This window comes from Purpureocillium lilacinum, assembly GCF_023168085.1.
Source record: "Purpureocillium lilacinum CBS 284.36 DNA, scaffold_1, whole genome shotgun sequence".
Classification (NCBI taxonomy): domain Eukaryota; kingdom Fungi; phylum Ascomycota; class Sordariomycetes; order Hypocreales; family Ophiocordycipitaceae; genus Purpureocillium; species Purpureocillium lilacinum.
In genome coordinates, this window is record NW_027072111.1 from 202,752 (window position 1) to 227,580 (window position 24,829).

Genomic DNA, 24,829 nt, shown 5'->3' on the forward strand with positions numbered 1-24,829 from the left:
GAGATGCCCTGCAAAACTCACAAGGGCCAGTAGGCATGTATACCCAAGTTGCGTATATCTCGCCTTAAGTCCGCCAGAAAGACGGTGATCTTCTCCTCCGACCAGCCAAGACCTTTTTGAAAAAGCCTCATCACCATGCCCTCTAGGTTGTTGAGCAGATTGTGCTGTTCCCAGGCCCCAATGACTTTCAAGCGCCTGTCTTTCGGCCAGGGGCTACACGGCATTTTGAACACTTGCTCCGTAACCCCTGTAAAGCCACGCGATTCGAACCACTCCTTCCAATGCGTTGGATCATCCACCGGTGTGCCAAAAGCTGCGCAGGCAACTTTGAGTGTATTCGAAAACTGGCGGAATGCGCTATTTGCTGGTATTGTGTCATCATCCGACATCAGCACGCCGGTCACACAATGGAATTCCAGCCAGCCGCCGGGCTTGAGATGCCTAGATAACTGTTAGGTCAAGGGCAATCAACTTGAAGAACATGGCAAGGCAACTAGCTTGTAGCACTGGCCAATGAGCGCCGGAAAGTCCCGAATGGATAAGATGAGGTCGCGGGAGAAGATGAAGTCAGCGGTCTCGTCCCGCCAGGTCCATGTCTGCTCTATATCATCCAGTTCAAAACTGCAATTTGGCGGGACCCTGTGTTGCTCCTTAGTATCCGTTGGTGGTGATAGCAAAGAGTCGGCCACAATACCATAGGGGCTGAGTTGGGGCTTTGTCGACTCCGACAACCTGGGCGAGAGTGAGCGTTAATTCCGCAAGTGGGACGCGGTTCTGCGAACCTCTGCACTTGGGTAAAGATCTGCTACGTCAATGCACCAAATGCCTGGCGCAAAGTCAATCATTGGTCAATCAGATGCACCAGGGAGCAAAGGCTCAATACCCGTTCCGCAGCCCAAGTCCAGAATACGTTGAGGATGCGGCCCAACCGGTGACAAAAAATGGCGCTTGTCTAGAAGAGCGGAGTACTTGGTGTGGCAAATGTCCATACGCTCCAGCTCCTGATCGTCCATTGGGAAGCCATACTCTACGTGCAGGATATTTCAGCTTCGCGGTCGAGGATTTGGGATAGCGTTCGCCCACCTTCTTTGCCGTACACCGCGTATGTCCGGCGTCCCTCACCAACTTCTCCCTGCAGAATGTCTGTGGCGATCGACGTCAATGAGGACGCGATACTACCGAGGTCGCTCGGCAGTGCCTGGCTGGCCTATCAGCGGCTAGCAGAGGCGACTGAGTCGCGTTTCAGGTACCTCATCCTGCTTATTCTGTTAGCCATCCGAAAGTTATATAGATATAGCCACAGCCGAGTCAGAGACGGGTTACCTCATCCGGCGTAATTGTCGCATTGTTGGCGTCGCTCATGATCGATGCTTCAGCAGAAGCTCGGCTGGGAGGGGACAACAGCCGAGGAAAGATGCGCTAATGATACAAGGGCCGCTGTGCTTTTGTAGGGGTGCCACTAGGCGGCTAGTAGCCACTGATTGGCCGTCGAGCTTGTGGAGAAAATTGACTTCAATTCGGCGAATCGGATATCAGGTTTCCCGCCCGCGGTACAATATGATCTATCACATCTGAATTCTTGACGGTTGAACGGCCACATGTCTCGAGCGAACAGGCATCTTTAGGAGCCATCCGGTTTCCCCTCTTTCCTTCGGTCCTGCACGTCTCGGGCAGAATCTCTCCAAGGGCAATTCAAGCAAGCATTCACGACTAATGGACGAGAACGCCGTCGCCAAGGCTCTTACTGAAGCGAGAGCTCTGGTAGCATGCCTCGAGGACATACAACAGCGTGGAGAGAAATCCGTCGAATCTTCAAAGCATCTCGTGCTACTGGAGCATGTCCATAAATGCCGCGCAGCCCTAGAGGAGCCCTACGACATCGGAACACGATGGTTGGAAAACATGAGCGAAGCATCTGCGCTCTTCCTCCTTCTCCGAATAGGTGCCTTTGAACGTGTACCGACGGAGAGAAGCATCGCCGCCACAAGCCTCGCCTCGACATGTAATGTCGATGTATCTGTCATCACGAGAGCCATGCGCATCCTTGTTGCCCGAGGTATATTCACAGAAACTAATGATGATGAGTACAAACACAGCTCCACGTCCCGCGCATTCGCGCCTGAAGAGCTTGGGGGCTTTGTCTGCGTTTCCATCGGCATTATGAAGTCATGGATTGCGATGCCAGACTACGTCAAAACTCACAAGCCTGACGAACTTTTCGACCCGAGAAAAAGCCCGTTCGCGTTTGCCGAGGGGCACGAAGGCAAGACGTATTACGAGGTGCTGGACTTGGACCCGAGAGAGAGGCAGCTTTGGAACCGTACACTCCAGAACATGAGCAAGAACTTTCCTGTCTTGGGGATGTTTCCTTTTCGAGAAATGGGAGACAAAGTGCGAGCGGAACCCGAGCGGCCGTTTATTGTTGACATCGGCGGTGGTCGAGGGCAAGCTCTCCTCCAAATACGAACAGAATGCGACGGCGACGGGTTTGGCGGAAGGCTGGTACTCCAGGATCTGCCACTCGTCATAGAGTCGCTACAGCCGGACGATGTTCCTGGCGTCGAGACCATGAGCCACGACATTTTCACACAACAACCTATCAAGAGTGAGTTTTGTCGCCTCTCGTTCGGCAAAGGAATACAGGTGCTGACCGACCGCGTCAAAGATGCCCACATTTACTACATGCGGCGCCTTCTGCACGACTTTTACGACCCCAAAGTCATTGACATCTTGCGAAACACTGCTTCCGCCATGGGACCAAGCTCCCGGCTCGTTATATGCGACATGCTTGTGCCCGATAGGGTCCAAGTTGGAGGGCCGATGACGTTATACTGGCTAGACTTTGCGCTAATGGCCATTGGGGGCAAAGAAAGGTCCTTGAATGACTTTCGAAGGGTGCTGAGCGAGGCGGGCTTGGAGCTCGTCAAAGTTTATAACGCGCCCGGAAGCAACGTAGCCAACTTAGAGACCTGTCTATTGCGTTAATCAGTCGATACTGGCAAGCTAGGAGGCACACTTTACAACCGCCGAAACATTTGCGACTGAACATGTTATCCGGCTACCGTGTCATCGGCTCTGAGGAGGCCGCTTGGCAAGGCGTTCACAGTTCAGCTACGCATGACTCTAATCTACTGGCATCGTTTCATAACGTCTCATAGCCTTCATTCAGCGCCACTGTGCCGACCGCACCGAAGTTTGAACGCGTCCGACACGGCACTTCCGGTACTTTTGGGGCACGGGTAGCTCGTTATTGCAGTCTTCCCGTCTTGTAAGCTGTAGAAATGGTTGCCAGGTGTTGACGCCAAGGCTCGGCTGTCGTGAAAAGTATACTCTCATAATGGGATTCGGCCCAGGCTGTGAGGTGGGTAACCCAGGCGCCAGGGAAACAGAGCAAGTGTGATGAAACCCAGGGCATGGACTGCGAAAATGGAAAACACTGCTGCCTGCCAGGGAGGGCCACCGTAACCCCACATGCCCCGTTGCGCCCCCAACCGTCAGGGACAGGGCCTTCGGAGGTGTGGTTCCACTGGCTGGGCGAGGCAGATTGCATGACCTTTTAACTTAAAGTGCGGCACACTACCCCTCCCGCTGGGCAAGCGCTGCAACCCTGCTCCCACTAAGCTTTCCCCTCAGGCCCCTGCCACCTCCAGGTACTCCTGTCACCTTCAACAGCCCCTCCGTCCGTCCCGCATGCCCCGGGATTTGCGGACTCAGCCGGCCGCACCGATGCTGCAGAACAGCCAGAGCTAACTGCTCGGCAGGGATTTAGCCACCGGAGAGGTATCTGTTCACTCTTCCCGCTGTGTGGACCCGCTGGTGAGAGAGAAGAAGTGGCGCGCGTGCTTGAGTGATAGCTCAGCTAGCTCTTGGACTGTCCAGCCTGCCTGTGCCGTCCTGTGGGCCAAAATGGCACGAGCAATACAACCTAATGCAACCTGCCTCGTTTGGATTACTAGTGCAGCCCAGTCTGGCGCCGTTGGCGCGTCCTCTGAGCGCGATGCCCAGACCGGGAGTACTTCCTCTCGGTGTTGTGGGTGCCTCCGTCCTGACGTTGGCTTTCAGGGACATTGCACGAGAATGCGGGGAGACGGCAAAGACCTTTCCGCCTCAGACCAGCACGAGAGGCAAAATGCTGTTCCGCCTGAGCGAACCTGGCGCATCTCTCCTGCCAATAACAAAGAATGATTAACATCTGCTGCTGGGCATGTCATGTCGTTTCACCTCGTCGCCGCTTACGAAACAAAAGCCAATTCGGATGGGAACAGGGGACCCTGTTGAGTCTGTCGATTGAACGGAGCATGGATTTGGGTGCCTCATGATGTGCTCTCACAAGGGCGCTAACAAGCGCATGTTGATTGGACGGCGGAGTGGGCCTTATGTGACAAGCCACACTCAGGCACCAATCCTTCTGACGATTGGTGCCGCCGCGACCCGCCCTGGACCCACAAAGCTGAGGCTTGCCGCCTCGTTGAAGTTCGCGGAGAATGGCAAGGCGGCCCGTACCGCAGGCCCATGCGGGGCAAGTTCGCTCAGCGACTCATCGCCGTCGCAGCTAAGCTGGGGCAAAATGCCGATCATGTCCCTTGTGGCTATTTTCAGGCCCTTTTCACCCATCGCGGGGAAAGGCCGATGCGCTCAAGATTGCCTGGCTCCCTAGGCTTAAGCCCGCAACTTGGCGTGGCGAGGGGGCTGTCCCCAAGCACAGAGGATTTGTCTCATGTTGGAAGCTCTTAGTTATTCCTCACCCGGCAGCATCTGATACTTACCCCGGGCTGCCAGGTCGCCTGACCAGTCACCTGATGGCAACTTTTCGAGGGGTTAAAACTCCTGCGCCGCAGTTTTGTGGCCTTACGAACGTCTTGCCTCATACACCCTTTGCAAGTCACTGCTGCACTTATCTCTGTCGTCATACATGCAGACTTACTAGCGGCAAGAGCCCCTGGAGAGATTCCTCGCGTTCGTCGGAGACCGACAACCCTGCTCTGCTAGTCACTCGGTAATTCTAACAACACTCTCTTGGTCAAGCTCCAAATTGGCACTGACTATGTTACCACGCCTGTTACCATACAGAGAGACTAGTTCCCATGGATGAGCAATTCCCGCCGGCGGCGAGCTCGTTGCCCAACTGTCCTCAGCCGCACAAAGTTGGCCCTTCGGACGACCCGACTCCCAAACGCCCACGAACGGATGACCATACGCTGGCCGGATACGCTCCTTCCAGCAACATGAGTGCACAGGAGCAGAACCCCCCACCTACTCGAATCCACGAGGGGGTGATGAAAATAGACGGACGGGATCTAAAGGTGAAGCTGGTTTTTATCCTCCACACGGAAGATACGTTTCGGGAGGAGGTGTGTGATCAGAGCCAGGCAGTGCTACCTATGCATCGAACCTTTCCGAGAGACAGCGTCCCTTTCAAACACCTTCGGAATTTGGGTCGTGGCCGCAGCAGCGTCGTCTCTGAGTCTATGGCTACCGGCGGACAATTCTACCTTCCCGGAAAAGCGTATGCACACAAGACGGTCACTCTTGAGACTCGTCAGTGGGTTCGGTTCGCTGCAAATGAACTTGCGTTGCTCGACAAGGCTCGATCACTCCATCACCCACATCTACAGCGAGTTGTCATGACGTACGAGGAGGAAATCAGTTCCCATGCCCTGAAATACGGCATCGTTATGCATCCCGTGGCCAAGTACACACTCTCGTTGTTTTATGAGTCCCTAGACTCCGCAGAAGATTCGCGGCACACGCTAGTGGACTCCATCGAGAAGTGGGTTGGCTGTCTTGGGAGCGCGCTGAGCTACGTGCATGCCCACGGCTTGCTTCACCGCAACATCAAGGCTTCTGGGATTCTACTCCACAAGGAACAGGTGTTTTTCACCGAGTTCGCTGTCTCCAATTACCACCGGGACACCGGCATGCTTGTGGAAACCGAGCCCACTTCGGAGCCCACCGTGATCGACATTTACACAGCCCCGGAAGTCTGCATGCAGCAGCCATTCGGACCCAAGGCCGACATATTTTCCCTAGGCTACATATACTTGGAGATGCTAGCCATGGCCGCAGGTATCCCCTACGAATCTTTCGCTCTACTTTTCAAAGAGGAGGGTCTGCTCTCCCATACTCAGCGCCTAGCGACATTTCAATCTCTCCTTGCCGAGATTAGCACGCCGGGTCGCTTGCCGTCGAAGTCTCTTCAAGACTTGATTAAGTGCTGCCAGAGCATGGTATCTCTAGAACCTGACGTCCGTCCGTCCGCATTTCGCGTCACAGAAGGCATATACAATTCAATGTTGCGGCACAAGCCTCCATCGTCGGACGACAAAGGGCGACCTGCGGTCCCCTGTGAATGTTGGGAACCATGGATGGGCAATCAGGAAGAGGGTTGCCAGATGCTTCTGTAATTGTGACCCTCACCGCAAACAGCCTGCAAGTTCTGACTATGATGGTTTTCAGCTCGGTGCCCAGACCCGAGAACGAATCCGTGTTACATACCCGAGGCCCAGGACGATTTTTAGTGCCATTGTATGGTCGACCCAGTGTCCCTGCGTCCGCGCCTCGTTCGGGAATTTAATTACTGACTAGAGAGCAGATCTAGCATTCCCAACGGCAACAACAAGACGTGTCCGCATTGTTCCAAACCATTCCAGGGGTTTACGGACTTTCTTTTCCACATGGTGGAGTCTCACCCCGATGTATCGCCCAAAGACACAAATCTGTCATGCACCCAATCATCTTGTACTCATCTCCCTCCGTTTCGAAACATGGAAGAACGCCTGAGTCACGAACGGGTGGCCCATGGCATGGGTTTCTAGCCTAGTTCAAGTGCAAATATCTCTTGGGAAATGGAAGTGTTTCCTTCGCCTTCCGTAGCTGCGCAGCATCAATGTCCCAACGCGGCAGGATGCAAAACGATATGTCGAGCAATGTAGCTTCCGTTTGCGGGGATGCTCCCGTTCCGCGTTCGCTGTCACCTAGTTTTCCCGGCCTGTGGGATGGCATTGACATCGCCAAGTACACAAGCGCAATATGCGTCTCTGGAGTGCCGGCCAAGTGTGCATCGCGGCGTTGTGCAATTGCTCGTCCTCGACTGCGCCTCTTTATCTCTCCCTGTCCAATATCCTAACCCTAACTCTCCCTGTCCAATATCCCCGTACGCTTCAGCATCTTGTCCGACGAGCATCATAGTGTGCGAAGAGTTGTTTTCATCAGTCACGTAATAGGGCGTGAACTTTGAACTTTGATCTGGAACTTTGCCACACGCGCCGCTACCCAAAGATGGGTGCGGGCTGCAGCGAATCTTGTCCACTGGGATAGTAGAACCACACCGGGTAAAGCTGGTGCCTGAGAGTACAGCTAGCACGTTTGTGGCCCTTTTTAGAGTCCAATGAGCCAGCGAACTCTTCTTTATGTGGTCAACGACGTGCCGTAGCTCATAACTGGTCGGATAGAAATGGAGTTGCTACACGAGCTGGTGGCAAGGTTGCGGGGGGGCTTCTCTCGGTGCTCTTCGGACGTCGTCGTCGCTCGGTGGTTCAATCGTGACCGGCCGTCCACAATCTTGATGGCAAGCTCGTGAGGGTATCTGGAGACTGCGGATGGTGCTTTCCCTAGCTAAGTACGAACCGTCAGTGCTTACGTTGAAAGTCATGGCGAATGGCAAGCTTAACACTTCAATCGGCAGCTTGGTCGGTATTCTGCCTGCAATATTGCGCCGGGCTTTAAAGAATTGATGAAGGGTACAATTCGGACGGCGCTTTGTTCAGAATATGACGGTACCAGACAGATCGCAATGTCTTGATGCAAGACGATACGAACAACGAGTGTTGGTGGTAGATGCTCTCGTGACTGGCCAATTACTTACTGTTCAACGTTGCTTCTTCGCAGACTGAGAGCGAAGTACAGTGGAGGTGTGCGACGGGAGAAGGTGAGAGAACAGACTGACAGAGAGGGTCTGGGGCGTCGGTCCTAGACCCTTCCGTGGCCGTCTCTACCTAATTCTCACGTGAGGCAAGATTCGGCTCCTCAACACACTGCAGCGGTTTCTACGATGGAAGAGTGGACGGCCAAGATGCGGATTGACTCCCGCCGACTCAGAAAAGCCATTGTCGGCGCTCAGACGAGGGTGTCAGCGTTGTAGCAAGCGTCAACATGGATGTCCGGTGCGATGGTGTGGAGAACCGGGGGGTGAAGGTTGATGGTGTGAAGCAAAGTAGCGGGTGGTGGGCTGAATGACAGGGGACACGGATCCTTGTCTGCACCCATGTGCCCACCTTTGTTTTACCCTTGGTCCTGGGCAATGTGTAACAAGTCGGCGTTCACGGCGATCCAGAAGCGGCTGCAATCCTTCTTTGCCTCCTTCGCATTCCTCTGCCCCCATTCGCATCCCGTGCTTCACACCACACAGCCTGTGAGCTTCACACCACTCGACCTGTAAGCCGATTTTGTTTCACACCACTCGTCCTGCAAGCGTACATGCTTCACACCACTCGTTCCACGAGCTTCACACCACACATCCTGCAAGCCTGCAGGCTTCACACCACACGTCCTGAGAGCTTCACACCACACATCCTGCAAGCCTGCAGGCTTCACTCCACACGTCCTGTAAGCCGAATTTGCTTCACACCACATGTCCTGCAAGTCCACAAGCTTCACACCACTTGTCCTGCGAGATTCACACCACACGTCCTGCTAGCCGATTTTGCTTCACACCACTCGTCCTGCGAGCTTCACACCACACATCCTGCAAGCCTGCAGGCTTCACACCACACGTCCTGTAATCCCACAAGCTTAACACCACACATCCTGCGAACTTCACACCACACGGCTGGGAGCTTCACACCACACTTCCCGGACGCCGATTTTGCTTCACACCACATGTCCTGCAAGCCCACAAGCTTCACACCACATGTCCTGCGAGCCTGCATGCTTCACACCACGCGTCCTGTGAGCTTCACACCACATATTCTGGAAGCCGATTTAGCTTCACACCACGCGTCATGCAAGCCTGCATGCTTCACACCACTCATCCTGCGAGCTTCACACCACATGTCCTGAAGCCGATTTCGCTTCACACCACTCATCCTGCGAGCTTCACACCACATGTCCTGAAGCCGATTTCGCTTCACACCACTCGTGCTGCGAGCTTCACACCACACATCCTGCAAGCCTACATGCTTCACACCACTCGTCCTGCGAGCTTCACACCACACATCCTGCAAGCCTACATGCCGCACACCACACGTCCTGTGAGCTTCACACCACACGTCCTGGAAGCCGATTTTGCTTCACACCACTCGTCCTCCAAGCCTGCATGCTTCACACCACACGTCCTGCGAGCTTCACACCACACATCCTGCAAGCCTACATGCTTCACACCACTCGTCCTGCGAGCTTCACACCACTCGTTCTGGAAGCCGATTTCGCTTCACACCACACTTCCTGAAAGCCTGCATGCTTCACACCACACGTCCTGCGAGCTTCACACCACATATTTGCGAGCCTGCATGCTTCACACCACACGTCCTGCAAGCTTCACACCACTCGTTCTGGAAGATGATTTTGCTTCACACCACTCGTCCTGGAAGCCTGCAGGCGTTACACCACACGTCCTGCGAGCTTCACACCACACATCCTGCAAGCCTACATGCTTCACACCACACGTCCTGTGAGCTTCACACCACACGTCCTGGAAGCCGATTTTGCTTCACACCACTCGTTCTCCAAGCCTGCATGCTTCACACCACACGTCCTGCGAGCTTCACACCACACAATCTGTAAGCCTGCATGCTTCACACCACACTTCCTGCAAGCCGAGTTCCTTCACACCACTCATCCTGTGAGCTTCACACCACATGTCCTGGAAGCCGATTTTGCTTCACACCACATGCCCTGGAAGCTGTACACCACCCGTCCTGCAAGCCCACATGCTTCACACCATACATCCTGCGAGCTTCACACCACACATTCTGGAAGCCGATTTTGCTTCACACCAGACGTCCTGTGAGCTGTACACCACCCATCCTGCAAGCCCACATGCTTCACACCATACATCCTGCGAGCTTCACACCACACATTCTGGAAGCCGATTTTGCTTCACACCACACGTTCTGGCAGCATACATGCTTCACACCACTCATCCTGTGAGACTTAGACCACACGACTTGCAAGCCCACTGGCTTCACACCACACATCCTGCAGCCTGGCCAGTGGACGAGAAGAGGGTGTCGTTCAGTTACTGATCGCCACGCCAATACACAAGAGAGTGATCCAGAAATGGCTTCAGTGCTCTGCAGTCGCTGCCCAATTCCTCCAGGCCCTCTCTGGACGCCTTGTTGCTCCAGTTCCGGGCCACAGGGGTACCCGGTAGCCCGGCGTCATAGCATCGACGACGTCTCAGCCCGGGCGGAGACTCCTCCCACTGCGACAAAGGTTTCCATCTAGGCCAGCATCTGCAACTGCTAGTGCCCACTAATCAGACATCTTCAACTTCACTACATCCGCTACGACCGGCACCAATGGTGAAGCACTTTGCACAATGTGATGCGAGGGAAAACATCGCGCCATCTCGAGGTGCCGGAGCCGCGAGAGCTCGTCCGTGCGACGCAGTTTGGTTTGGTTTGGTTTTGTATTTTGCGTCCAGCGACCTTTAGGTCGCTCAGGTCCCCGAGACGGGGCACAGGACGTGCTGAGCTGCTGGGAGCCTACTATCGGCTTATCGATACAGGCGAGTGGGGCGGCCCACACAACGCGAAACGAAATGAGCGCCAACCCGCGTCATCTGCCCCTTCCACCAAACGTAAACAATCCACCATCCAGCATTTCATCGGCTCAAAGGCGCTCCTTTGCTCATCAACTTGTTGCCCGTCAGCGGGACGTCCAAGTATGTCGGTGCCGTCTTTCAATGTGCCTCATGGGCCACGAGAATGAGATACAGCGCTGCGAAGCAGCAAGATTGACCCGGGCGGGCAAAGGGTGTTGCAGCACCCTCCGCCTGGCTGAGTCGAGAGAGAGTACACACAAAGGAAAAGAGAAGGAGGGAAGAGGGTGCAGCCGCCTAATGGCGCGGGCAGATCGTCCCGAAGAACGAGCTTGCCTTCGCCATCTTGACGAACTGGTCGAAATCTTTGCCAATTGCTCGGTTGACCGACGCGCTCGGTGAGGGGGCCATCCTCATCCGATGTCGCGGTGGGACCTTCCGGCAATAGAAGAGATGCTTCGGTTCTTTTCGTCGGCCACACGAGCACGTCAACCGTGCATCGTCGTGGTTGAGCCTTTCGTGGTAGTCAGCAAAATCCCCATGATGGGTCCTCGCTGCGAGCAGGTGGTGGAGAAGAGGTCGGTTGATAGTAAGTTCTGGTGGGCAACCAGTTGTGGCGTCGAGCTTGAGGTCTCTATACTGTTTAGGTGCAGACACTTCCCACCAGGCTTTAAACGCGTCTTTTGGTCGCCGCCGAGCGACCCTACGCAGATATGCCAGCGTCGGGAGAGCGTCTACAGGTTCGGGTTGAGAGGTACCGGCCTTTGCTAAGGCGTCGGCCTGCTCGTTGCCTGGGATGTTGGTGTGTCCGGGGACCCAACGGATCTCGGTGGCACCGTGTGCTGCAGCTAGGGCCTGGAATTCCAGGAACTCACGCTGAGAGGAGTCTGCAGGCATGCCTCGAAGACACGTCGCGACTGCGAGGTTATCGAGGCACACGACTATTCGCGCCGGTGATGGGAGGCAAAGAGCGGCACGCAACCCTTCGAGAGCGCCTTTGGCTTCAGCATCGAAGACTTCAGCGGGCCCGAGGCGCCCATTCCCGCTCAGGACGGTGAGTCCATCCATATGTATGACATACCCGTACCCCGCAGCTCCTTCCGCGGAGAGGGACCCGTCAGAGTAGACGACGGCTGTCTGAGGAGCGACTGACTGCAGCCAGTCGCAGAACTCTGATGCAGTTTCATCTTTCGAAGCAGTTTGCAGGGGCGTGCGCTGGGTGCTAAATCTCCGAGGGAGCAGATCTGGCCTCGCGCATCCCGGCAGAAGCTCGTCGGTGCGACGTAGCCTGGTCCGGAAAGGCTGGCGATGCAGCTGATACTTGAGCTTGATGGCCCTGTTGATGGCGGGAGCCCGAAAGGGCTTCGTGCGCGTCACGAGTGGATGTCTTTCGTCAAGAGATTTGAGGCGCGCTGCAAAGCGCGTTCGACAAGCCTCGAGCAGCTGGGAAACCGGCGGGATGCCCGCCTCCCTGTGTCTGGCAGCCAGCGGCGTTGTCTTCCACACCGGGAGGACGGCCCGCATGGCCGTATGGAGGGACTTGTCCATTCGTCGGATGAGATGCCGTATCCTTGACGGCCCTTCTTTTGTCGGCTGGTGCCATCGCGGACAGGTCATGCCGGGGTACCATGCTTCTGTTCCAAAGAACAGTTGGGGTCGTGCACCAGTGCGGCGACGAGATCGATGGCGGATCGTTTCGGCAATGCCCCAGCTTGTTGAGAGTGCAAAATGCCGTAGTGAACTGAGGCCCACGCTAAGCGGCGTGCAATGAGCCGCTCGAGGCCTTTGCCGAGGCAGGAGAGAAGCGAGATGGGACGCCATGCACGGGGTTCAGACAAGTTCCGTCGCCCTGGCTTGGTGATCATTACCACTTCCGCTTCTCTGAAAGGTTTGGGATGGTGGCCGATGTCCAGACAGCCCTGATACAGCCTATGGACAAGGCCCCCAATGGCGTGCCAGACAGCTCGGAGCATCTTGACCGTAATGTTGTCTGACCCTGGAGAGGTGTTGCCGGTGCGCAAGGTTGCATCACGAACCTCTTCAGGAGAAATGTGCTGAGCAAAAGGAATTGATTTCGTTGGATCCACGGGGGCCCACGGGTCCGTTATGTCGTCCTGCGACGTGCGACGTTCCAGAGTTGCACGTCGGAGGGCATTGGCCTTGTCCATTTGGGTTTCATAGACTGTGTCGCCCACTTGCAGAGGCGGTGGTTGGAAGGGACCGGGTGATCGCAGCCAACGGACCGCCTTGAAGACTGACGCACTGTCTTTGAAGCTGTCAATCAGGTCACGCCAGTAGCGGCGCTTGACCCGACGCAGGACCCTCTGGAGAGCTCGTTTGGCGAGCTGCACTTCTTTGCTGTGACCGAGGGGGTGGATTCTCCTCATCGCACGGTACTCCACCGCGGCCAAGGCACATTCCTCCGTCCACCACGGTGCGCTGCGCGCGCCTTTGCGGGCCGGCCTGCCTGCGGCGTTGGCGGCGGACTGAAGTAGGCCAGTCAGTGTTGAGGCAAGTGCATCTAAGTCTTGAGGGGAGTCGGTTGCCGGCTGGATGGCCGCGGCACCCGTTTCCACCATCTCGACAAAGCGCTTCATTTCCTCTTCGGAGGTGAGCCGGATCTTTCCGGCGGGTGGAGGTGCCGCAATCAGCTCAGGCAGGCTGATGCTGAGCGTGAAATGATCGGAGCTGGTGGCGAGATGATCTTCCACTACGGCGTCGGCTAGGGCGATATTGGAGAAAGCAAGGTCAATCGTGTTGCCGTGGGGGTTCGTCGGGACGTCGGCCTGGTTGAGCAGGCTTAGACCATTGGCTGATGCCCACTCGGCTACGGCTTCGCCGCGGCCGTCCATGCGGCCGGATTGCCAGCTGTGGTGTTTAGCGTTGAAGTCGCCGGCTACCAGACACTTGTCCGGGGCCGGCCATTGGAATAGTATATCGAGTGCCGCGTCGTAGAACGGTTGGCGGTAAACATTGACGATAGTTATGTTGTTGATCGTGAGCCAGAGGATGTCCCGGGTTGTTGCAGGCCTATTCTGGTCTACCATCAGTCTAGAGCTGCGGCGAACGTAGGTCATGACTCTAGGTCGGGTGCTATTATCTTCCCAGCTGTCGACCGGGGAGAAGGTGTCGTAGGCAGGATGCGTCTTGGTAAGGCATCGGTCGCCCTCTGTCGTTGTCCATGGCTCCTGGAGGAGGACCACGTCGTATTTTTCAGAATCGGCGAGGGCAAGAGCGCAGTCGTGTGCGGGCGGTATCTTGCCCACATTCGCCTGGAAGACTCGCAGGGTCTTAGTGCCGGGTTGAGTTGTGCGGTGGTACCTCGTCATGCAGACGGGGAATCCAGAGCAAGGCGACGCTTCTTCGCAGGAGAAGCAGATCTGAGTCGGTGGCCTATGGCTTGGGGATTGGGGGGCGGCGCCATGGCGAATGGCGGCGGGGTGACAGTTCTGGTGGGACTGAGGGTCGAGGTAATGCTGCCACGACGTGGCGTGCTGTCCTGGACCCGGCCGGGCCGGTCCCCGCTTGAGGGTGCTCGCACGCTCGTGGGCCGGCTTGCGTCTGTTTCAAGGTGGCGTACGTTGCTCTGTTCGGGTGTCGCGGCCGCTTCGTTGGCACCCGCTGTTGAAGAGCCTGTCTGCGTTCCGGGTTGATCTGACCGTTCTACGCTCTCGTACTGTGCTTTTCGCTGCGCAGAGAGCTGCGCGCCTAGCTCTCGGACACGGGATCTCTCCTCTCTCGTCAGTCGACGAAGGGTGCCGTGCGATCGCCTGGGACGCGCAGGGCATTTTGCGAAATCTGCGGCGTGCGGCCCGAGGCAGTTCGCGCACTGCTCAAGGGCCACGCAGGTCTCGGCGGCATGACCGCGCCGGCCGCATCGCTTACAAGACGATTGTCTATCGCATGTGTGCCGGGAGTGAAAGTCCCAGCACTTGTCGCACTGATTAGGCGTGCTAGATCTTTCAATGTACCGGGCAAGACGACTGGTTCCGAAGAGCCTCCAGGGCCTCTGCGTCGGCTCGAGAAACGACACAATCAACGTCCCAGTGCGAGGTGCGTCTGGGATTTTCTTAACGTGTCGCACACTTACGGGCGTAAGACCAGTCTGGAAGACGATCTCGTCCTTGATGGCGGCCTCACTGTCCACTTCGCGCCCTTGCAGGTCGGTGAGAATGACAGGACACAACGCCACGAGGTACGTGTACCACCTCTGGCTGATCTCTACATTTGTCGCACCTAGGTCCTCGGACCATTCCGACTGTCGTTGGACGATTAGGTCTCGGATGGTTGCGTTGGTCGGACGGATGGCCCATCCGGAGTTCACTTTGAAGGCGGCAGGTATTTGGTGGAGGTCAACGCGGACTTTGGCGGCGATGTGGGCCCGAATGGCGTAGCTATTCTGGTCCCTCGCCGGCGCTTCGGCGGGAAGTCGGACGAAGACCCGGAGGTCTTCTTTTGGTGGGGCGGGGCCAGGTCGTCCCTGGAAACGGGAAATTGGCTGTTGTGATTCTTGTTGTGGCGGGGTCGCGGCAGCCGTGGGAGCGTGCCCCCCAAGCTGCACTCGTGCGGTACCGCCAGCAACGACGCTGCTATACGTCGGCGTAGATGCGGGTTCGAGGCCGGAGAGTGTCGCCGTCCAGAAGTCGAGGAACCTGTTAGAAAAGTATTGCGCAAACTTGTGTTCAAGTCCAGATGTGAATTGCTTCGCAGTCTGCTCGAAGGATTCGCCGAATGCTCGAAACACCGCCATCTTGGCCTGGTGAGAATCTCTTTCCTCCGCGACGAATCTATTGACAGCTGCCATGACGGATGCCGGTGGTAGCGTCTCAGACTCGGCGGTGCCGGACCGGTTCGAGATGGGTCCGCGCCGCCCCTCCTCCGTAGCGGCGGCGTTGGAGAGCCTGACTAGAGGCGACGACGGCGTTGCCGCCGGTCGCCGGGGGGTTGATGTGAGGCCAATCGGCCGGGTCACAATAGAAGAGCATCCTTGGAGCTGAGTTGCACGAGCCAAGCGAGCAAGGTTAGGCGGAGTGTGAACACCCAGATCAAAGGGATCTGAGCTGGCATGCGAGCTCGTGGCAGATGCCATGGCCGCAGCCGGAGCCAGCGCAGAGCGCTGCTGCGAAATTGACGTGCAAATGTTAAGCGAATATGTTAGAATAGCGCCACTTTCTTAACAGCTGCATGCCAAGAAAGTGTGATGACAGAGGAAGAGGTCCCTGCGACGCAGTCACAATGTGAATATAGGCTGCAGGGTGGTGGAATGGTCAAGGTCATACTGTTTAGGCTATAGAGCAATTTTTCCGAAGTGTTTTCAAGTATTGCGATCGAGCTGGCCAAACGAGGAGCCAAGGTAGAATGCTAGCACCTATACCACATCTGAGCCTAAGTCCAAGCTCATGCGAGATAGGTCGTCGCGACGTACGTGTCGCCGAGTAGCAAAGTTGCGGTGCAGGGTCTTGTTGAACAAGTCAAGAGGATGGGAGGGTCGTCAGACTGTTGCGGTGTGCGCGCAGACCTTGGCGACTCATCAGGTGCGAAGACAATCGTCGACGAAACAGGCGTTGCGTTTCGGACCACACATCGACATTGTCGTCAACAATGCGGGCATTGAGGTAGTGAAGCTGCTGTCTGAGATTGAGGTTTCAGACTTCAACTATGTCTACTACGTCAACGTTCTCGCCCCGATCCTGCTCATGCGGCAGGTCAAGCCACGACTGAGGAGGCCGGGTCGAATCATCAACATCGGATTCGTCGGCGCGCGGTCCGGGTTCAAAGATCTGTCTCTGTACTGCTCTTCCAAAGCAGCACTGGGAGGCTTGACGCGCTGCTGGGCAGCAGAGCTCGGATCAGATGGGCATAGCGTCAACGTCGTAAACCCGGCGCCCGTGCAAAGCAACATGCTAGACAACATTCCACAGGACATCATTTCGATGCAAGAGGCTACGACACCGTTGCAGAATCGCCTAAGGGCGTTTGACGACGTCGCGCAAATTGTCGCGTGGCTGGCAAGTGAAGAAAGTCGGTGGGTAACGGGGCAAGCCATCTCGGCGAGCGGCGGATGGGCCATGTACTAACGTTAGAAACCCGAATTGCCAACTCGCGTACGCACCGCATTGACTGCCGCGCGCCGGGCCATCCGCCATCCACAATAGTTGCATGCGATGCATGCTGACATGCATGGCGCTGGATATGAAGTCTACCCAGGAGTTGCCTGTGCTGGGCAGAGGGCCGTCTCGGCTCCTTGTATTCCTTGAAGCGGAAGCAAAGTTACTCTGAGACGGCACAACGGTTCAGTGCTGGTAGTGTTTGGGGTTAATTGACCAGAGAGGCACGCACGCTTTGGGGGGTGAAACCCGGTCGTGCTCGGGTGCTGAGGAACACGTGCGAAGTACATTTTACAAAGAGTTCAACAAGACGAGCTGTCCAGTTGAAAGCCAGGCTGTAGATCGTGAATTCGACGGATAGTGGCGATGGACAGCGGCAACTGAAACGCCTTCGCCTCGCACAAGAGGCCGGCAACGCCTCCGGCCGATGCAGCAAGACATCGGCTGGGTGGAGCTGACAATAGTTGCTCGTCCCCGACTGCGGCTGTTGCCTCTGCTTCAGCATGCGGTTCGAGTCGGTCAACAGTTGCTGCTCCTTTTCTGTTGCCCAACGAATACGCTGCAGTGCTCTAACATGAACCCGCCTGACGAGCATCATGGTGTACTAAGACAAGTTTTCGAGAGTCACGTGATATGGTCTGGAACTTTGAACTCTGATCTAAACTTTGACTCCAGTGTCGCCGCCCAGAGATGAGATGAGTGCAGGCCGCAGCAACGAATCCAGTCCACCAGGATACTGAAGTAGAGCTTCAAAGGCCAAATACGGTGCTATTGAATTGGTGCAGTGCGGCTAGGAAGTTCGGGTTCTTCGTCCTAGTTCAAAGGACCAACGTACTGTTCTTTGTACCGGCAGCGGCGAGCCGCAGCATACAGCACGTCGCGTGGAGGTGTAGTAGCTTCGCGAGTCGAAGGCAAGGTTGCGGCAAGCCCTCCCTGGGTAGCCTTTGTATGTCATCGTCGCTCGGTGGTTCAATCGTGACCGGCCGTCCACGATCTTGGTGGCAAGCTCGTGAGGGTATCTGGGGACTGCGTCCTTTCCCTAGCTAAGTACGAACCGTCAGTGCTTCGGCTAAATGCCATACGTTGAGAGTCATGGCGAATGGCAACCTTAACACTTCAATAGGCAGCTTGGTCGGCATTCTGCATGCAATACTGCGCCAGGATTTAAGAATTGATGGAGGGCACAACTCGGACGGCGCTTTGTTCAGAATGTGACGATACCGGACAGATCGCACTGTCTTGATGCAGGACGATGCGAACAGCGAATGTTGGTGGTAGATGCTGTCTTGCCTGGCCTATTAATTACTGCTCAACGTTGCTTCTTCGCAGACCGAGAGTGAAGTACCGTGTAGGTGGGCGACGGGAGAAGATGAGAGAAGGACTGGACATAGAGGGTCTGGGGCGTCGGTCCTAGACCCTTCCGTAGCCGTTTCTACCTAATTCTCATGTGACGCAAGTTTCGGCTCCTCGATACACTGCAGCGCCTTCTACTGTACGATGGAGGATGGAGGGCCAAGTTGCGGATTGACTCTCCCGCCGACTCCAGGACCTCCCGACCTCCCCCAGAATGAGCCATTGTCGGCGCTCAGATGAGGCTCCCAGCGTTGCAGGGAAGCGTGAACAGGGGTGTCAAGTGCGATGGTGTGGAGAATCGCGAGGTGAAGGTTGATGGTGTGAAGCAAAGACGCTGGTGGTGGGCTGAATGACAGGGGACACGGATCCCTGTCGGCACCCCTGTACTACCCTTGTCTTACCCCCTGTCCTGGGCAATGTGCCACAAATCGCCGTTATAGCGATCCAGAAACGGCTGCAATCCTTCTTTGCCTCCTGCCGCAGTCCATTCCAGGGCGGAAGGGGAAGCCAGGATGAGGCCCGCCGACGATCACTGCAACTCACCACATTTCCTGCAAGCCGATTTTGCTACCACTCGTCCTGCGAGCTTCACACCACACATCCTGCAAGCCTGCAGGCTTCACACCACACTTTCCGGACGCCGATTTTGCTTCACACCACATGTCCTGCGAGCTTCACACCACACATCCGACTTTGCTCCACACCACTTGTCCTGGAAGCCGATTTCTCTTCAAACCACAAGTCCTGCAAGCCTGCAAGCCTCACACCACACGTTCTGCGAGCTTCACACCACATGCCCTGCAAGGTCAGCATAGAGGGCGAGAGTCAGTTCTGGATATCTTGTCACATGGTAAGGTGTCCTCGCGCCACGGTGCATTACACGACCATCTGCCAACACCCTCTACCGTCCCCTGCCGAAACCACTTTTTGATGACGGCGCCCTCCTTTGAGGCACTGGCAACACCCAACTTTTTTGACAACACCCTCTTCTCATTCCCTGCAGACACAACCTTTCGAGCAACACTCGCGTCCAGGCTGCAGACGACACCGCCTTCTCCTGGTGACACCACCTTGTGATGGCACCGTCTTTGCGTCCCTTGGCGACACCATCTTTCACAACACCCTCTTCTGGTCCTTGGAGACACTACCCTTTCCCTTTCCCTGGCGACACCTCTGGTGACACCCACTTCTGGCGACACCTTCTTCTCGCCGCCTCCCGACACACTTCGATGTCCCCTGTTGACACATACTCCTGGCGACACCCTCTTTTGTCCCCTGGCGACACCACCTCTCGACAACACCACCTTCTCGGACCCTGGCAACACCCTCTTCCCACGACACCCTCTTCCCACGACACCCTCTTCCCACGACACCCTCTTCCCACGACACCCTCTTCCCACTACACCCTCGTCGCACAAGTTGCACACCACTTTGCTGAGCACACCACTTCGCTGCACACCACTTCGCTGCACACCACTTCGCTGCACACCACTTCGCTGCACACCAATTTGGTCAGCCTCCACGCGCTGCTTGCACAGCCAAATCCAGCATCGCGACGGATTTGACACCAGGCCCCGGAGAGTGTGATGGCCTTCTACTTCGATGGCGCCCCGCGGCAAAGCCGTAGCCACTGTTTAGACCCGCCTCACCTTGCGTGGCACAAAGCCAGAGTCTGACGAACTATAGCACTGTCGCTGGCCTTCCGTTGAGGCGTCGTGGCGCGGCCACATCCATTGGAGGCCCTCGGCCCCGTCTGGCGGGCAGTTTCGCCAGGATCCGGCACTCGGCATCGCTCAGTGGCACTGCCCTCGGCACGAAGGTGAAAGATAGAGAACTACTGTACTCTACCAACCGAGCATCACGAAACGGCTCACAATCTGCCTAGCAGTTGGAAAAGCGGCCGAAGTGCCCGCTTTGATTGGCACGCTGCAGAATTCGATGATTGTCGACGAATTTTTTTTTCACTCTCGAGCGGTCCTGGTCATACGGCACAAGACAGACTAGCCGCCTCGTCCCCCAACCTGCTGTAATGTTAGTGTTATGTACAGTACGCCTGATCAAGGTTTAACATGTCATTGTCTCGACAAAGCAATGAAGATCGCCGGCGTCTACGGGACGAATGTCGTGTGGAGTTAGCCAAACACATACGTGAGGCCTTATAGCCAAAGATTTCGAACCGACAACTAACGAACTCAGGAGATAAATTGGGCTTCGAAGTGCAGCCAACGGAAGTACGACTGAACCCCAGACCGAAAGACCCATATTTTTGGAAAGTCCTTCCTGGAAATGAAGGACTCTATGCATCTATCCTTTCAAAAAATTTGAGCGAGCATTCTATTGGGACATATCGCCTTCTTTCCAGCGAGGTAGGAAAGGGTTTTGAAGCTGTGGCAAGGGAACCCCCCAATCAGCCCAGCGCCCCGGTCTCGGTACGTACCGCCTGGTGTGTCAATAGCAAGCCTCTTAACGCGATGCAGCTATCTAGTGCGAATGAGAACTTCAACGCTATAATTCAGCAACTTCGAGAGGAGAATGAATGCCTGTCGATTCAACTTAATCAGACAAGAGACGCCTTGCATGCACAGTCGCAACGTGTGCAGTTTCTCGAAGCTGAAAACGAGCGTTTGAGCAGCGCCCAAGTATTGTTGGAGGAGAAGGTCAAAGATCATTCAAATGCGGTGAGATACTATGAAGACGTTGTTCGTAAGTGCCTCGCCGAACTAGACAGATCCTTGCCGGCATTGGAAGCCATCCGCACCTTGGTAGCGACCAGATCGTAACGAATGCTATGCAATTGTACAAGGCTCGGTGGTTCATTTTAATGCGACCATGCGCCACGTGCCGTATGCTCTGCAGCTACGAACTTGGCCACTCCCTCCCCTTCTGCACATGCTTGTTGACTGGTGACACATTATCGCACGGGTACTCAGCGGTGAGTCTACCACTATTGCTTCGGAGGACGCAGCTTTTCCAGAAAAGTGTGCCTGTACTAAGCCCGAAGTGTGTCAGGTTGGTACTCGTATCGTAAACACTGGACATCGGTGAAGCCGCCCTGACGTGGGTTCTCGCGGCCTAGAGAGCCAGACCAATCAGCGCCTAACATACGTATGCAGGAGGTTCATAGGCCGGAACGTACATGACTGATAATTTTGTATCATGATGTAAGTACAATTTGCCTCAGGTCCTTCAGGAGTTTCGTCCTGTTGAGCCTTTTGAGCTCTTCTCAAGGTGCAGTTTGGTATCCAACTGATGGTGTACCGGTAAAATCTGTTATATCCGCTCCAATAGGATATTTGTACACTATCCGTTTCATTATCCAGTTGTTGATGCTCGTGCTGTTTACAGAAGCGGACGGCATATGCCTCTTGCGCGTTCTTTTCGGTGGGCAGGGAACCTGTCCGGCGACATTTCAATCCTTGAAAGGGTTTTGCACCTGCCGAAGGTACGGGGCATGCTTGTGCCCCCTGGTACGTTTCACTCGATAAACCGGTCTGAAACGAGGCTTGAATTGTCGTGTTTGACGCCAAAGTCGAATTTGGGATGTGATATGGGAAGTTTGGCGCATATGAGCCAGAGCGAGGCCCCGAAGGTGTTGGATCACGCCGGAGGGTCTCGTCCATAGAAGAGACGATCGCTTCTGTACTTGTCACGGAGTCATAATTGGTGACGTGAGCAGGGGTTGTAGCCTGTTTCGTCAAGTATCCTCGCAGCTCAAGAATGGGAGTGCAACCGCTCGACGAAGTCCAAGCTGCCGGGGACTTAGCAGGAACATTGGGTACTGTGTAAAGATCCCCGGCTGTCACGTCACTTGGCGACTCAAGGGCCGGATTTCGTTCCACAAGTTTCCCAATTGGTAGGTCTAGGGCGCCCGCCACAAGTTCGAGACACTCTCCTTCTGCTACCTTCCAAAGACCAATGCTAGGATTCCAATCACAAGCATCCGCTAGGAGTGCAAATGTCAAGATGTAACGAGCCGACATTTTTGACTATAATCTGCAGACGCCTTGTACGAATATGAAACCATGATGTACGAAAATTATCCCGTGCGAGATGAATGATGGAGCAATTCGAGAACTTCAGCCAAATACCGCCTCTTATGTGTTGGTGCCAGCACCGCAGCAGTAAACCGGCAGCACGTTACCACTGTACAACACTACGCGCAGATGGAAACGGTATAGTACAATATCGTATCATAACGGATATGTCCAAATTTAAATAGTCGGTCAACAAATACCACAGCATGCGCGACATACTCTTCAATCCTCAGCGGCAAACATGCAGACCAGCGTGGCAAGTATATGGCTACCAGTCGCACTACTCAGTAGCCTCGCGACAGCTTCCATGAACAACATCCGCAATGGCGGCGGTTATGTTAACGCGGTCTACTTTGTAAACTGGTTGGTCAGTCCAAGGTTGCACTGTTTTTGTTGGTTAACAGGCGCAGGGGCATTTACCAACGGCAATTTCAACCTCTTTCGCTTCCTGCCTCCAAGATAACCCATGTCTACTACGCTTTTCTGAACCTGAATGCTAATGGAACGGTGTAAGGCAAAAGCGAACAAGAGCTGAAAGCAAATCTGACTTATGCCAAGATTTTCCGGAGATACCTACGCCGATCTAGAGAAGCATTATCCTGACGATAGTGAGTGTCTCTTCGCCCGAATTTGATCGAGTATAAACCTCAACACATGCCTAGGTTGGAATGATGCCGGACACAACGCATATGGCTGTGTCAAGCAGCTTTTCAAACTGAAGAAACGAAATCGCCATATGAAAGTATTGCTGTCAATCGGCGGCTACACGTGGTCAACAAATTTTCCGTCCGTCGCAAGGTCCACCACAGCCCGAAGCACCTTTGCGAAGAGTGCCGTCGGACTGTTAAAGGATTGGGGGTTTGACGGGATTGACGTCGACTGGGAATACCCAGCAGATGCGGTACAAGCGGCAGACATGATACTGCTCCTTCAAGAACTTCGGAGGGAACTAGACACCTATGCCGCTGCGCACGCCGACGGTCGCCACTTTTTGCTAACGATTGCCGCTCCAGCCGGCCCGGAAAACTTCAACAAGCTGCGCTTAGCAGAAATTGGTAGTATTGTCGACTATGTCAATTTGATGGCTTATGATTACTCTGGAAGTTGGAGTCGCGTGAGCGGCCATGCCTCGAACCTTTTTTCCAGCAGTGAGCATCCTGCTGCCGCTCCATTCAACACAAATGACGCTATTAAAGCATATACCAGAAGTATTCCACCAGGGAAGATGGTTCTCGGCATTCCGGTGTATGGGCGCTCGTTTGCAAAAACTGCTGGTATAGGGCAATCATTTTCCGGAGTGGGATCCGGAAGCTGGGAGCCAGGGGCCTTGGACTACAAGGCCTTGCCCAAACTCGGGGCCACGGTGCAAACTGACGACACTGCAAACGCGTCGTTCAGTTACGATATGGCTACGCAGGAGCTTGTCTCCTACGATACTCCGGAGATTGTGCGCACCAAGGCTGCATATGTCAAGCGGTTGGCCTTAGGTGGGAGCATGTTCTGGGAAGCCTCTGCGGATAAGAACGGAACAGATTCCCTAATTGGCACCAGCTTTCAGTCATTGGGTTCCCTGGATTCGTCTCAAAATTATCTGCATTACCCAGACTCGCAGTACGATAATATCAGAAAAGGCTTGCCCTGAGGAGCAGTAGACCCCTTCTAGGAAGGGGTGACAAGGAATCTTGGATGTCAATCCCGCTACAGTTCAACTCTTTCAACACACACTCTAGTTTTGAACGGATACGGAACATTTCTGCTTACATGGGCAAAACCGAGATGGTTTCATGGTCTAAGAAGTTATTACACGGATTATCCTCTTCTGTGCTACCATAGTATTTGTTGGACACACGTACTCTTGTGTTGCTTACGGCGTTCCCTTTGCTTATCCAACGCGCGGCGCGTCTGTCACGTCTCAGGAGGGCTTAGTATGGTCGAATATTGAGTACTGCATTACTACTGTATCCTGGCTATTCAGTTGTACTCTCGTAGCTTTAGTTCTTTGGCGGCTGAGTGCATCAGCTCTACGATAGAGCAACAGCTGTACGAGGTTTTGCTTTTCTTGATTCTTAAACTATAAAGAAGCTCTGAGGAGTCTGGCAACTATTATTTCACCTCCACCACCCCACAGCACCGATGCAAGCACCCTGGACCCCAAGCCCATCCAGCCGAGTGGAAGCCGAGGATATTGTATTGGCAGTGTGACACGTGAGGCTTTGGGACTGCGCGTATGCCTACACATACGTGGCGGGGAAATGTGAGAGAGTCAGTGAAGCGTGAGAATATTACAGCATTACGTCGACCGTTACTCGTTCATTATACCGCGCGTAGCATCGACATCGCGGCCACGGTGCTGCCGAAGATGTTTGTTCTTCTTGGCTTGTCCGTCTTGCTCCAATGATGGCAAGTCACAGTAGCGATGTCTTTGGGTCGAAGTATCCACGCTATGCCGTCCTGTACGTACAGTACGATACATTGGAGGCAGGAGAGGCGATTGAGCGAGCAGGATACGAGGCTGGAGCCTTTTTTTGATCATCTTCTCAGGTATCAGACCTCGCGACACCATCTTCCCGCGACAC

General features: G+C 55.0%; 2 protein-coding genes across 2 annotated transcripts; both read left to right on the forward strand.

Annotated features, from left to right (window-relative positions):
* Window positions 1-5,624: 5,624 nt before the first annotated feature.
* PLICBS_000029 (uncharacterized protein) lies at window positions 5,625-6,598 on the forward strand (the record flags this gene model as incomplete). Its single annotated transcript, XM_065599468.1, has 2 exons — window positions 5,625-6,227; window positions 6,593-6,598. 2 exons carry the CDS (start codon window positions 5,625-5,627, stop codon window positions 6,596-6,598), a joined length of 609 nt encoding a protein of 202 aa, XP_065455540.1.
* A 9,424-nt stretch (window positions 6,599-16,022) lies between these two features.
* Window positions 16,023-16,836, forward strand: PLICBS_000030 (uncharacterized protein; the record flags this gene model as incomplete). The annotated part of the gene is made up of 2 exons (XM_065599469.1): window positions 16,023-16,031; window positions 16,276-16,836. The coding sequence occupies 2 exons, from the start codon at window positions 16,023-16,025 to the stop codon at window positions 16,834-16,836; spliced, it is 570 nt and encodes a 189-aa protein (XP_065455541.1).
* Window positions 16,837-24,829: the final 7,993 nt, after the last annotated feature.